The sequence below is a fragment of the Leucopleurus acutus genome, assembly GCF_964270905.1.
Source record: "Leucopleurus acutus genome assembly, chromosome: 13".
NCBI classification, from domain to species: domain Eukaryota; kingdom Metazoa; phylum Chordata; class Mammalia; order Artiodactyla; family Delphinidae; genus Leucopleurus; species Leucopleurus acutus.
The window spans coordinates 27,803,008-27,816,892 of record NC_139155.1 but is presented as its reverse complement, the minus strand read 5'-3'; the positions used below and the strand labels follow the sequence as shown (position 1 = coordinate 27,816,892).

At 37.9% G+C, this 13,885-nt stretch overlaps 1 protein-coding gene across 2 annotated transcripts in view; it reads left to right on the top strand.

The window, feature by feature from the left end:
- Positions 1-13,885, top strand: part of ARK2N (arkadia (RNF111) N-terminal like PKA signaling regulator 2N) — a 72,677-nt gene that overhangs the window by 23,776 nt on the left and 35,016 nt on the right. For both annotated transcript variants that reach the window (XM_082852703.1, XM_082852702.1), the window contains exon 2: positions 2,261-3,045. In XM_082852703.1, coding sequence (XP_082708829.1) covers positions 2,331-3,045 — 715 coding nt within the window. In that variant the 5' untranslated portion in view covers positions 2,261-2,330. The remainder of the gene's footprint in view (positions 1-2,260; positions 3,046-13,885) is intronic.

Genomic DNA, 13,885 nt, shown 5'->3' with positions numbered 1-13,885 from the left:
TTGAGCAGGGAAGAACAATCACATTTTACCTCAAGTTTCTGTTAATGGTTTGTACATAGTTTAGAAATTGAGTATTGTGAATTCTTTTTCACCCTGTTTAAGTCATTGTATTTAGCAGTTTTATTCTTTGTCAGATTTTCTGTAACGTATGTTAAACCCTTTTCCATTTTTCACAAACTCCCAAACCTGCCTTATTTTTCACCTTGTGTTATGCTTTGCTGACCAAGAAGGAGGTCTGATATGATACAAACTCCCTCCAGATTTTCCCAGTAGCCTAATTTACTCTTATACTTACCACTTCCTTATCTCCTCAGAGCAGGCAGTGTACTGCTTCCTTACCATGGTTTAACTTTTCTTCCTGTCCTCAAATTCTTTTGTGTTAGTTTCTTAATTATTACAGGACTAATAAAACAGTGCATTTTCATTGTCCAGAATTGACAGCCAGGTTTTGAAAATTATTGCATATGATTCTTTTTTTCTCTTTTTCCCTGTGTTGGGTCTTCGTTGCTGTGGCGGGCTTTCTCTAGTTGCGGCTAGTGGGGGCTACTCTTCATTGCGGAGCATGGGTTCTAGTCATGCAGGCTTCAGTAGTTGTGGCAAGCGGGCCCTGGAGTGTGTGGGCTTCAGCAGTTGTGGTGCGTGGGCTCAGTAGTTGTGGTGCATGGACTTTGGGGGGGCCCAGGCTTCAGTAGTTGTGCCTCGTGGGCTCTAGAGCTCAGGCTCAGTAGTTGTGGCTCACGGGCTCTAGAGAGCAGGCTCAGTAGTTGTGGCTCATGGGCTTAGTTGCTCCGCGGTCTGTGGGATCTTCCCGGACCAGGGATCGAACCCGTGTCCCCTGCATTGGCAGGCGGATTCTTAACCACTGAGCCACCAGGGAAGCTCCATGAGATTGTTTTTAACTTATAAATGTTTCCAGTGGCCATGAATGTTCTGGTTTTCATGAATGTGTTAAGGAAAATTCATCAGAATGCCTGTTTTATCAGCAGCTGAGAACAGGACCTGAAAAAAAACCCAGATATATAGAACATTTATGTTTATAGTAAGCAAAAAAGTAGGCTTGTCATGTTAGATCAATAAATAACTCCATTTTTCAGATATCTTCTAGTTGCTGTCTACCATATAGTGAACTATCAAGTAACTTGATGGAATGAAGTGACGGAGATGTCTTATTGTGCCTCACTGACATACCATCTAGCTTAATGTTTGTGTCTGTCTGTGACTTATGGCACATGATCATTGCCTTCTTTAACATCAGTTGTTCAGGGTGAGGTATTTACTTGCTTTGCACATTGTTAGCCTCCTCTTAAAAAACCACTAGTTAATGAAGTTTGCACTGTATAGGTCACAACTCTTGTGGTTAAAGATTATGTCCTGTTTGTCTGTGATTAAGTGGAGTTGTAGCACACACAGTGGTGGAAGGATATTAGGTTCTAAAGTTAGCATAGGAGGTGGAGAATGTGTGTAGGGGGTTTTCTTTTAACCCCCTTAAGTCATTCATAGAATAGAGAGTTTTAGGTCTTTTGGGTTCACAAAGTAGTTAATCTGTATTTAGTGGCTATTGTTTATGAAACAAAACATATGTTTAAACTTTAGACTCATCATATTAAGCATGATGAGAGGTTTGTGGGAACTAGGAAGAACTGAGGAAATAGCAGATTCAGGTTTTTCATCTTAATGCCCCTCTAGAGCAACTCCTGTTGAGAGGAATGACAGCTTTGATGCATGTAATTACTTTTGTTGCCCACTTGCCAAATGCACGTAATTGATGGTTTTTTTTCCCTTTAACATAAGTGTACGTTTGATGTCACTCCACTGTAACTCACTCCCTTGCTTCCTTTCTTTGAGGATTTGAATGTAAAAGTAATCATTCCAGTTCACTTGTTGTAGACCAGTTTTTTTGGAGCATTCCTTTTCATTTAAAGTTTACATACTTGCTAACTATATCAAAGCTTTGAGGATCCTTTTCTTGAACAGTTTAAATAAAGTTTTAAAATTGAAAATCCTTGTTTGGTTGCTTGCTGGTCTTGCAAGTTCAGTAATAGAAGATTAATATTGTGCCATTTTTAGTAGCTGTGTATGCCAGTATTTTGGTCGTATTAAGTCCCCTGAATTTGACTGTTGTTCAAGCAAATAATAGATACATATATTTTAAAGGCCTATATGATGGTAACTTTTGCTGCCCACTTAGAAAGGTAGGAATGTTGTGTTGATTAAATAATCTGCCATTTCCGTTTATTGATTTTTGTGTGTTTTTGTACAGGTTGCTTTCCCGTTGCATCTTTGACATAGTTTCCTAGACTCTGCTCCATGATTTAACTTGAAAGTCTGAAATGAAGATGGAGGAGGCAGTGGGAAAAGTTGAAGAACTCATTGAGTCTGAAGTCCCACCAAAAACATCTGAACAAGAGACAGCTAAGGAGGAAGATGGATCTGTAGAACTGGAATCTCAAGTTCCGAAAGATGGTGTGGTGGATTCTACAGTTCTTTCTTCAATGCCCTGCTTGTTGATGGAACTGAGAAGGGACTCTTCTGAGTCTCAGTTGGCATCCACGGAGAGTGACAAGCCGACAACTGGTCGAGTTTATGAGAGTGACTCCTCTAACCACTGCATGCTTTCCCCTTCCTCTAGTGGTCACCTGGCCGATTCAGATACACTGTCTTCTGCAGAGGAGAATGAACCCTCCCAGGCAGAAACAGCGGTAGAAGGAGACCCTTCCGGAGTGTCTGGTGCCGCAGTTGGGCGCAAGTCTCGCCGGTCCCGATCTGAAAGTGAAACATCCACCATGGCTGCCAAGAAAAACCGGCAATCCAGTGATAAACAGAATGGCCGAGTCGCCAAGGTTAAAGGTCATCGGAGCCAAAAGCACAAGGAGAGAATCAGGCTACTGAGGCAGAAACGGGAGGCTGCTGCACGAAAGAAATATAACTTGTTGCAGGACAGTAGTACCAGTGATAGTGACCTGACTTGTGACTCAAGCACGAGCTCATCAGATGATGATGAAGAAGTTTCAGGGAGCAGCAAGACAATCACTGCAGAGATACCAGGTAGAGGATGTTTTTTAAACTGACTGTAGAGCACCTGATGGCATTTCTCAGCTCTCAGGCTCAGTTAGATGAGTGACACTTGAAAAAATCCAGGAGACCTGCAGCTCTGTGTAAATTTGAAGACTGCAGTGTATTAACAAGACATGGCCAATTTAAAAACCTGTTCTGAGGTTTCCAGTGCACTTTAGCACAACAGCCAAAAAAAATACTTAATGATAGGGACAGGATTATTTTTAAGTAATGGAATTTCTCACAAGTCTCTTTCTCTGTAACACATTACCTGAATTCCCATCATTGCCTTTCTAGCACTACTTAGATTTAATACTCACTGTTCAGCATTATTACTAAGTACGTTTTCCTCAGGAATAGGCACCTTGCTTTATTATATAGCCACTGCACTCGAGCTTATGGTGTCTGAAATAACATGTTCTACCTTTCGTTAAAGGTTTCTAATAACTATTCCTCCTAAAACAGTAGTTTTATGTGTCCCCACCCATTCAGTGCATGTTTAGCTAGTTGTCACTTGCATTGAAAGGAATGTTTTTTGCAAAATTTCCCCCTTAACGCCCCCAAGTTTAAAAAGTACAGAAAAATCTGCTGTTCCAGCCCTTATTGGTATAAGAGTCTGTAATTTATTACATGTTTGACACATCTGCTTTCTCCATATTACTACGTCTGGTACTGTGTATGTACTACGAAGGCAGTCTTGAGATTTCATAGTGGAAGAAAGGTGAGGTCTGAATGGTTCTTGGGTGAATTCTCATTGAAGAGACTCTTTCGATTAGGAACATTCTGTAAAGTACATGGCATTTAATAGATCATGACAGCATTATTTATTGCTATGTTAAAGGGGGAAGTTTTGGTTTTCAAAGTTTTATGGGTGACTTTTTTCCTCCTAGTTTTCTGAAATGTTTCTGTTTCTATACGTCAGCATATTGCTGCTATACAAAGAATATTTCAAGATAAATCATATTGGTTAATTAAACCTATAGCTAACCAAACTTACAGAAACTCAGTAATAAGAATGATTTTATAGGTGTTCAACTTAAAATAAAAGCATCATCCATATAGTATATTAAATATGAGTTTTTAACCATCGTTGGAAATGCTTACTGATTTAATATCTATTGAATTCCTTTGGTAGTTCCTTATGTTAAAATTACTGGGGGAGGGGATTTAATTGAAGCTCATCAGATGACTGCATGAGAGAAGCAAACTTTGGGATTGTTCTAAGGCAGGTTCTAGGTGTATTTCAGATTTACATTTAATATTTTAAAGAAAGCTATATTAACACCTATACAATTGTTTATGCATTCTTATGTCCTGTTCTAAGCTATTAATCAGGATCATGATGGATCTCTTGATATAGTGCTTACTTAATTCCACTCACTAAATAGATTTTTATGTAACTGCCCAATACTTTGTCTTTTTATGGAAAGGGAGAAGGTGGGTGAACAAAGTGCTCTTTGAAGATAGACCCCATTGAAGAGGTGGCATGAAAAATATCTTCGTGGGCATTCTCCCTATTTGGCTTAGATAGGTTAGGTGTGCTTTGTTCATATTTTCGAAACCTCTTTGCTAATTGACTACCTTGACCAGTGTCTAAAACTTCTAAAACATCAGTCTTCTGTTTCTTGTCTATTCTGAATTGTATACTAACCAAAACACCAAATTATCTGAATCTGTAATTTAGTTTCTGTTGTGCACACCACTTAATAAGTTGGTGGATTTTGAAAACATGAAGAGTTTTCTAAGGTAATCATGGAGAATCAAATGGGAGGTAAGCTGTAGGGCCACTGTATATGACTGCCTAGGCTCTGCACCACAGAGTTACAGAAGGCGCTGTACACATAAGCAGCTGTGAATGGTCTTTCCTGGAATTATGCAAAGCAAAGGTAGAACATCCTAAGTTTAAATATTAGGAAGTTCATTTCAATTATCCACATTGTTACCCCCGAAAAATTTTGACATTTTTCATTGCTGATGTCATAATTATGTATACCTCAGTTTCTTGAATCAGATTATAACTTTGGGGCAGGGGGGATACACTCTACCTTATAGCAAGGCAGTTGTTGAAAAGTTGTATAGATTGTGAAGATAGGATAAATTGTGAACTGACTTATAAGATGAGTGCAACACCATGGACATTCAGGTGAACTTAAACTGGATGTACCTAACAGCAAATCTCTTGGAATTTGAAATTTGAATCCAGCTGTTTATACAGAATGGAAACCAAGAGGAAAAGTTAAAAACTGAGATTTTTGCTATATGCTTTCATCAAGGTACAACTAATTTAGTAATTCAGAATTGCTGTATTTATAAACTTTTTTTGGCAGCAGCTTAAACATTGAAGGAATTATGCTAAATATTCACTTATGCCAAACAGTTGAACAATTAATGCATTTTCTTTTAAAGAGTGGAAATAATTAATGCTGCAGACTTATATAGTGCATGGTGATGATTTATAATTGAGTTTGATATTTGGACAGTAGATGTTTATGAAGTGGTTTTGTTGTTGTTGCTTTAGTTAACAGTTAACTGACAGGCAGCTTAGTATCCACACTAGATCATTCTTTCCTTGAAGTTTTTGAAACTATATTGCTCTTTTAAGAATCTGGAGGTATCATATCAAGATAATTCTGGCACTTCTTTCATTTGGGGGACTTAGAGATGAGCAAAAATAGAGTATTTTATAGTGCATATTAATGTGAAAATACTATGTGGTAGTCTTGAGTATTCAAGGCTTTTGTTGAGTGTCTCATTTATAGGTGATATTTTTGTATTATTAATCTTTATACTTTATTATTAGAGCATTATTTCTTCGGGGGTTGGGGGGGGTCAGTTTTTCTGTAAAATCACTTTGAGACTAGAGCTGTAAAGTCTGCTCTTGCAGGGATTTTTTTTTTTTTTTTGGCCATGACACACGGCTTGTGGGATCTTGGTTCCCCGACCAGGGATTGAACCTGGGCCCTCAGCAGTGAAAACTCAGAGCCTTAACAATTGGACTGCCAGTGAGTTCCCTGCAGGGAGTTTTGATTTTAGTGAATGTGAATAAGTCTGTGACATCAGACTTCAATTCAAAAATTCTCTGAACAGACCAGCTTACATGCATCATTGTAGGTGGGCAGCAGGGAAGAGTTTTTCCAGTGACCGTTGTTTTTCATAAATATTTAGTATAGAATAAACCTCAGGGTAGCTTCATCTTGTCTTGGCTATAATGACCTGCTTTTGTGTGGTTTAATAGTCCACCATGCAAGTGCCCACTCAGACTGAGGTTCCAAAAATAGTATCCACCTTGGTAGGTAAGGGTCAGTTGTCTTGGCTGTTTTGCATTTTAGAAAATCTAATCGGTCTTTGTTGGAGAATGTCAGGGAGGCTGTTGAGGACACCTGTTTAAGATCATCTGAATCCTCAATCCATGTGGCCAGGCGCAGCTCAGTCCTACTGAAGCTAGGATCTCAGCACTCACTACTCACCCCACACAATTATACAGTGAAATTCCTCATGATAAGCTATCATTTTACCTTACAGTTTTTCTGAGGTAGAGGCTTATTACGCTTGATCAATTAACTCTTACTTGGAAATGAAAAAAATTTCTTTAGTAAATCCTTTGTAGGAAATTTTGAAAATAGAAAAATGTGATATATAAGATTAAAATCCTGCTTTTGTTAACATTTAAGTATATTGCCTTCCATAATATGTAACAAAATTTATCATACTATGTATACTTCTTTCTTTCCCTCTAACATTGCATTTTGAGCCTTTAACCAAAACACAGAAGTCTCCCTAAAACCATGTATGGATTTTGAATAATTTAGCTAACTATAAAATAATTTCCCTACTCCTGGCCCTTTGGGCTGTTTTTAGTTTTTGCTATTATGAGGAAGGGTATGAACACTTGAAGCCTCTTGACACATACTGCCAAACTACTTTTTAATACTTTATTAAGTTTATTCCATCCAGGAGCTTGAGTATTTGTTGCATTATATTCTTTCTATTGAGTGTTTATAAAAATGTTGCTGGTTTGATGGATGAACTGTATCTTTAATTTGCATTTCTTTGATTACTAATGAAGTTGAAAAATCATATTGGCCATTTGTATTCTTTTGGTTAACAGTCTATTCATGTTCTTTGCACATTTTCCTCTTGCTACACTTTTTTTTTTTAAATTGATTTGTGAGGATTCTTAACCTACTGGGGATTGAATTACTTGAAAAATATTATTATTAATTTAAGCAGTAGCAACTCATGGTAGAAGATAAGACCCCCAAACCCATGTTAGGAATTCCATGACCTTTTTCCTATATTGAATATGAAGTGACTAAAAGCCCCATGTCCCCAATTTAAGCCTCTGTAATCTGATTGTATTTTGGTAGCTATTTAGGAGACTCACTAAATACATTGATAAAAGACACCGAGACTGAGTAATCAGTTGAAGACTGCCTGAAAAGTGATTAGTAAATGCAAACAAAGCAGGTAATATCTGTGCAGTTTTCAGTCTGGCTATATGTTAGAATCACTTGTTGGGGGTTGGGAGCATTTAAAACTTATGATGCCCAGACCCCACTGCAGACCAATTAAATCAGAGTCTCTGGATCTGACCCAGGCATCAGCATTTTTCTCCCAGCTTTTTTGAGATACAGTTGATATATAACATTGTGTAACTTTAAGTAAGGTATACAACGTGTTGATTTGATAAATGTATATACTGCGAAATGATTAGCACAGTAGGGTTAGTTAACACGCCTCTCACTTCACATAGTTATAATTTGTGTGTTGGGAAGTTTTAAGATCTGCTCTCTTAGCAGCTCTCAAATATACAATACAGTATTGTTAACTATAGCCACCATGCTGTATTACATCCTCAGAACTTACTCATCTTATAACTGGAAGTTTGTCCTATTTGATCACCTTCACTCATCCTTGCTGCACCCCGTACTCTCCACCAAACTACTCTGTTTTTTTGAATTTGTTTTTTTTAAGATTCCACATGCAAGTGAGATCATACAGTATTTGTCTTTCTTGGACTTATTTCACTTAGCATAAAGGCACCAGCATTTTTAAGCTCCCAGGTGATGACAGTGGGCAGCCAGGCTGAGAACTACTCAGTTAAGCCAAGAGATATGTTAAGTCTCCCATAGCTAAAAATCATTGTAAAACTGGTAGTCTGCTTCTGTTAAGTTCTGAACAGTGTCATCTAGTTTTTAAATATGTTATTAGTGATTAATAAACATAAGCACCTTTAAATTTTACTCCATTTAAGTGATTATTTTAAAAGCATGCATTGTTTAAATGTGGTTTTCTCTATGCTACAGTGTCTAAATAATGTTACCTTAAATTTAGAAGCTTTGAAATCTTACTGGTGGGTATCCTTTGGCAATCTCTAATGTTAAAGCACCAAGGTATTATTTTCAGCCTGCTTTTCCTAGCTTATTTCCTAAAGTGAGTGCCTTTAAAAACTTTGTGTATGCAAAAGCATAAGCTTTGCTTTTGATGTCTTTCTCAAAGTAGGATATATTTTAGTGTTAATAAAAGGACATATATGTGTTTAAGGTGAGAATATGGTCCCTGGTTGTTGTTTGTTTTTTTTAATGTATTTTTTAGAGCAGTTGTAGGTTCACAGCAAAATTAAGCAGAAGGTACAGAGATTTCCCACTTATTCCTGTCCTCACATGCGTACAGCCTCTTGCACTATCAACACCCCCACAGAATGGTACATTTCTTATAATTGATGAACGTAGATTGACATATTATCACTCAGAGTCCACAGTTTACATTAGGGTTCACACTTGGTGTTGTGCATTCTGTGGGTTTTGTTTGACACGTATCGTTGGGTCCTCTTTTTGAGACTTCAAAATGTCTTGTTTTCAGTATTTATTGCTGGTAGTCATCTTTATGAGGCTGCAACTTATCTCACTGTCCTTAGCATAAGTATTCTCACACCAGTTTTTTGAATTCAGCTTTTAATACTCATTTTCCAGTGTTTGTTGAAAAATAAGCAGCGCCAGAATCTGAAACATCAAAGTAGCCATATCATTTCCTGTCCTGTACACTTCAGTTTACCCAGCACTTATAATGGGGATAAACTGTTGAAAGAAAGTTTAGTATTCCTTAAATTCCATTTAGACTTTCCGTAAGCTAAATACGTTACACTTCGGGGAAAGGTATGCCCTTCTTGAGGAAGTTTACTTATAAATAAGGTGTTTTTTAAAAAAAAATTATTTATTTTTGACTGCGTTGGGTCTTCGTTGCCGCGGGCAGGCTCTCTAGTTGCGGCTAGCGGGGAGGCTACTCTTTGTTGCGGTGCGCGAGCTTCTCACTGCGGTGGCTTCTCTTGTTGCGGAGCATGGGCTCTAGGCACGTGGGCTTCAGTAGTTGTGGCTCATGGGGTCTAGAGTGCGGGCTCAGTACTTGTGGCGCATGGGCTTAGTTGCTCCGTGACATGTGGGATCTTCCCGGACCAGGGCTTGAACCCATGTCCCCTGCATTGGCAGGTGGATTCGTAACCACTGTGCCACCAAGGAAGCCCTTTTTTTTTTTTTTAATGTGAAGAAAGGGGATGGAATGCAGTAATCAGGGGAGGAGGAATGAAATGAAGTTAGAGGGAAAGTTGATAACAATAAACGTTATGAGGTTTTTGTTTGCTAGGTAGAATTGGGCTAAAAATTTGTCCCATAGCCTTTTAGGCATTGAAAAGAGGTGGCATGACATAAGCAGTTCTCATTTTCTAGGAGAAACACTTCTTTTCTTGATACTGAGACCTGGGAAATTTTTCTTTTGTCTATTCATAAAAAATCACTATGAGATAAAGTAAACCATATTTTCAGAAATACCCTGAGATAAATGCAACAGAGCATTTCATAGGGTAGTTCTTTATAAGACGTCTTGGTATAGGTAGATGGTATAAGGCCAAGATTGATTGATTCCATCAGTCATTCATTCAGCAAATATTTGGGCACCTACTATGCGGCATTGGGAATGCAATAGTGAATGAAAAGTCCTTGCCCTCATGAAACTTAAATCTTTTCTGAGGAGACAGATAATAAATGAATTCATCATATGCTATCAGGTAGGGATATACACTATGATAATAAAGCAGGATATAAGAGATGAGATAAAGATGGACTAAGGATGGGGTAGAAAAGCTATTTTTTTTTTTTTTTTTTCTGTACATAGGCCTCTCACTGCTGTGGCCTCTCCCGTTGCGGAGCACAGGCTCCGGACGCGCAGGCTTAGCGGCCGTGGCTCAAGGGGCCCAGCCGCTCTGCGGCGTGTGGGATCAGCCCGGACCGGGGCACGAACCCATGTCCCCTGCATTGGCAGGAGGACTCTCAACCACTGCGCCACCAGGGAAGCCCAGAAAAGCTATTTTAGATATTGTAGTCAAGAGTGGTCTGAGGAGGTAACATTTTTAATAGCTCCCTGAAGAAATGAAGAGTTCAGTATAATTAGTTTTATTAGAAACTCAAAGTATATGGGACCCAAACCAAAGCTGATCTGGCCTAGTTCAAGGATAAAACACTGTATGTAGAGGAGCATATCCTAAAACTAGAATCCTATGAAACCACTGTTCTACTTGCTATTAATAGCTGTACACTCTTCACACGTTTGGAAAGTGCTGGATCATGTGGAAGCAGATTTCTTTACTGCAGGACAACTCGGAGCCGTTAATGTGCTCTCCAAAGTGGGGAGGATATGATTTGTAGCATATCCCAAACTTAACCACAAAACTTTTTTTTTTTGAGGCATACCTTTTAGCATCTTGCACAGACCAGGGTTTATAAAAAACTGACCCAGAGGTATACATGGATTATGCATATCCTCTGTGGGGTTTTTTTTTTTTTTTTTAATTTGGCTAAGTCACGTCTTAGTTGCGGCACGTGGGATCTTCGTTGTGGCATGTGGGAGTTTTCCTTATGTCACTCAGACTCTAGAGTGCGCAACCTCAGTAGTTGCAGCATGTGGGCTCTCTACTTGTGGCACGTGGGCTCTAGAGCGCGTAGGCTTAGTTGCCCTGCGGCATGTGGGATCTTAGTTCCCCAACCAGGGATCGAACCCATGTCCCTGCATTGGAAGGCAGATTCTTAACCACTGGACCACCAGGGAAGTTCCCTCTATGTGGTTTTTCCATAAGGAAAAAAAAAATTTTAACTTAAAACAAGAGCATTTGATAAAAATCAATTAGCTGACAATTATTGTATACTGATTTATTATGGGTCAGCTGTCAAAACAACTTTTAGAATTTTAAAGTCATAGTGTGAGAATATTCAGGGATGCAGTGGTTTTCAATCAAGGCTGTACATTAGAATCAGCTGGAGAGCTTAAAACAAAAAGAACCTGTAATGTCTGGGAGCCACCTAGGTTTTGGTATTTGTTAAACCATTCCAGGTCTTTATGTTCAGCAAAGGTTGAAAAACACTGTTACAGATTAATAGTTAGTTGTATACTAACAGAATACACAATCCTCCACAGATTCAGTGAAGCTATGAAAAATGGTAGTATCATGTTGTGTTTCTCAGAATTGCCAACTTTTGTTTGGTTAATTAATTAAAGTGCCCCTTATGAGTGCTATACCTATATGGCTGTTCTTAGTAATGCTTATGCCATTTTCCTGAATAAGCTTGTCTTAATAAAAATACAGTTTTCTGATTTAACCATGTTTTATCAAATGGCCTCAATGTCTTTAAAGCTGACTTCAGTTGTGCTGGGGGATCTGAAGGAGCGCCCAGGGAAATTCCAGGATTACTTGACAGGGGTGCTGTGTGTGATAGGTGCTGCATAGGCAGTGTCCTAGAAGAGGCCATGAGCTGTTTTTCCAAGATGCAGAGGCAGAAAGAGGAGAAGTTCCTGGTGTGGATGGAAAAGCTAACTCTACTTGACACTGGTGAAGAGAACAAGCAGCTACTGGAACCCAGGGAACTTAAAATGCAACTAGTTGGCCAAAGAATTTCCCCTGTCACCCAATCAGGTGCTTACATGCAGATGCCTGATTCCCAAGAACTGCCACAGCAGCCCTTTGTGACTTGTCACAATGTTGACAGTACATTAGAGTTCTCAAAGACATTACAGTTTTCCAATTAACTTTGCTGAAAATGGGAATATTACAGAACAACCTTTATCTGCTTTTTGAATTGTGTAAGAAAGAATATGCTTTTGCCCATTGTAAGTTTCTTTTGATGATGTTTAAAAAATGATAATAGTAAACAGTTTCTTTTTAAAAAATTAGATATTCAGAACAGAGTTTGATAAATTCTAGCTTGAGTTTTGTTACATGTGGTTGGAACGTAGAACCATATTTATACGATGGTAGGGGTGATCCTCATCTTTATGCTTTTTTCATGCAAAAATATAAATAAAATATAAAATAGGGAATCTTAGTGAATCCAAGGTGGGTAAGTAGTTAATTCCCTGAGAGTCTCTTAGCATTATTCTCTGCAAACACTGTTGACTCCCTTCTGATTCCAATAGGAGGAATGATGTAATTAATTCCACTCTGGAGGTCATGAGTGAATATATTGCATGAACACTTTTCTGTCATTCTTTCATATGTCATTTAATGAACTAATTTGTTGCTAGTCTTTAATGAATTATATTAAATCGCCTTTGTATGCAGGAAGAATGAATTATTTTCAAGCAAATTAATGCTCTGTACCTACTATGCAAGATACTGTAGGGAAAGCGGATTAGAAAGGAGTTTGATTTCATGCATGAGAAAAATAGTAGTTTTCATTGTTACATAGATAAATTTTTATTTTGAGCTTTAACTTAAAGCTCAGTACCTGAGCCAATAACCTGGCAGACATCATCCAGAGGAATTGTTTGGTGCTCTGATGTAAAGGGTACCTCTAGAGGATACAGATGAAATGGTCACTCTATTAAGGGTGTGTATTGAATGGGTTTTTAAATTACTAGTGACTAAGTGTATTGGCTAATGTACTACCAATTTAATTTTGTTTTCAATCCCTGGACTGAAAATAAATGGCATGTTAAAGAGCCCATGGAGTGTGTCAAAGGGGAGAAAATAGCACAGCATTGAAAGGTTTTGCAACATGATAGATTTTTAATGTGTGGCCTAGGACTGGGAGATACTGGTATTTTATCTTTTCTGGGTTGGTAGGAATATTGTGAGAAAAAGCTAAATTAGGAAGAAAATTTTCAGTAGGACTATATAACTTTGCTAACATTACCTGTTTTTTTAAAATTGTACTTTCTACTGGGTTTACTTACAATAAAAATTTAGTAGTCTTTCCCTTCAAATTTATAACCTAATAACTTCTCAATATGAATAAGGTTAATTATTTTAATATTTAATGTAGTTGCAACTTTGGAAAAGATCTAATTCTGTGTTTTGCAAGAGGAAAGATAGGTGGCATATTTGGAGTTTCATGTATAGTTAACACAAGAACAACAGGATTTTGAACTGCATAGGTCCACTTATATGCAGATTTTTTTCACTAAATATGTGCTGTAGTTCTATACGATCTGAGCTTGATTGAATTCGTGGATGCAGAACCAGAGACTGTAACATTTTATGTGGATTTTCTTCAACTGTGCAGCGCGGGTGGGAGCCCCAACCCTTGTGTTGTTCAAGGGTCGACTGTATAAACAATAAAGACCTCTGTTTTATTTTAGTAATTTACCAGTAACCACTCAGAAAAATTGTCACCACTTTTTCTATTTAGTTCTATATTCAGACATTTATACCTTGTAAATTAACTGTAATAGACTGAGTCAATTTATTTTGCTCTTCTAGTTTTGAAGTGAAAAATGACTATTGTGGTTTTTTTCTTTTTAGAACTTGATATATGAGAATTGGGAGTTTCTCTGAAATGATAGTGCA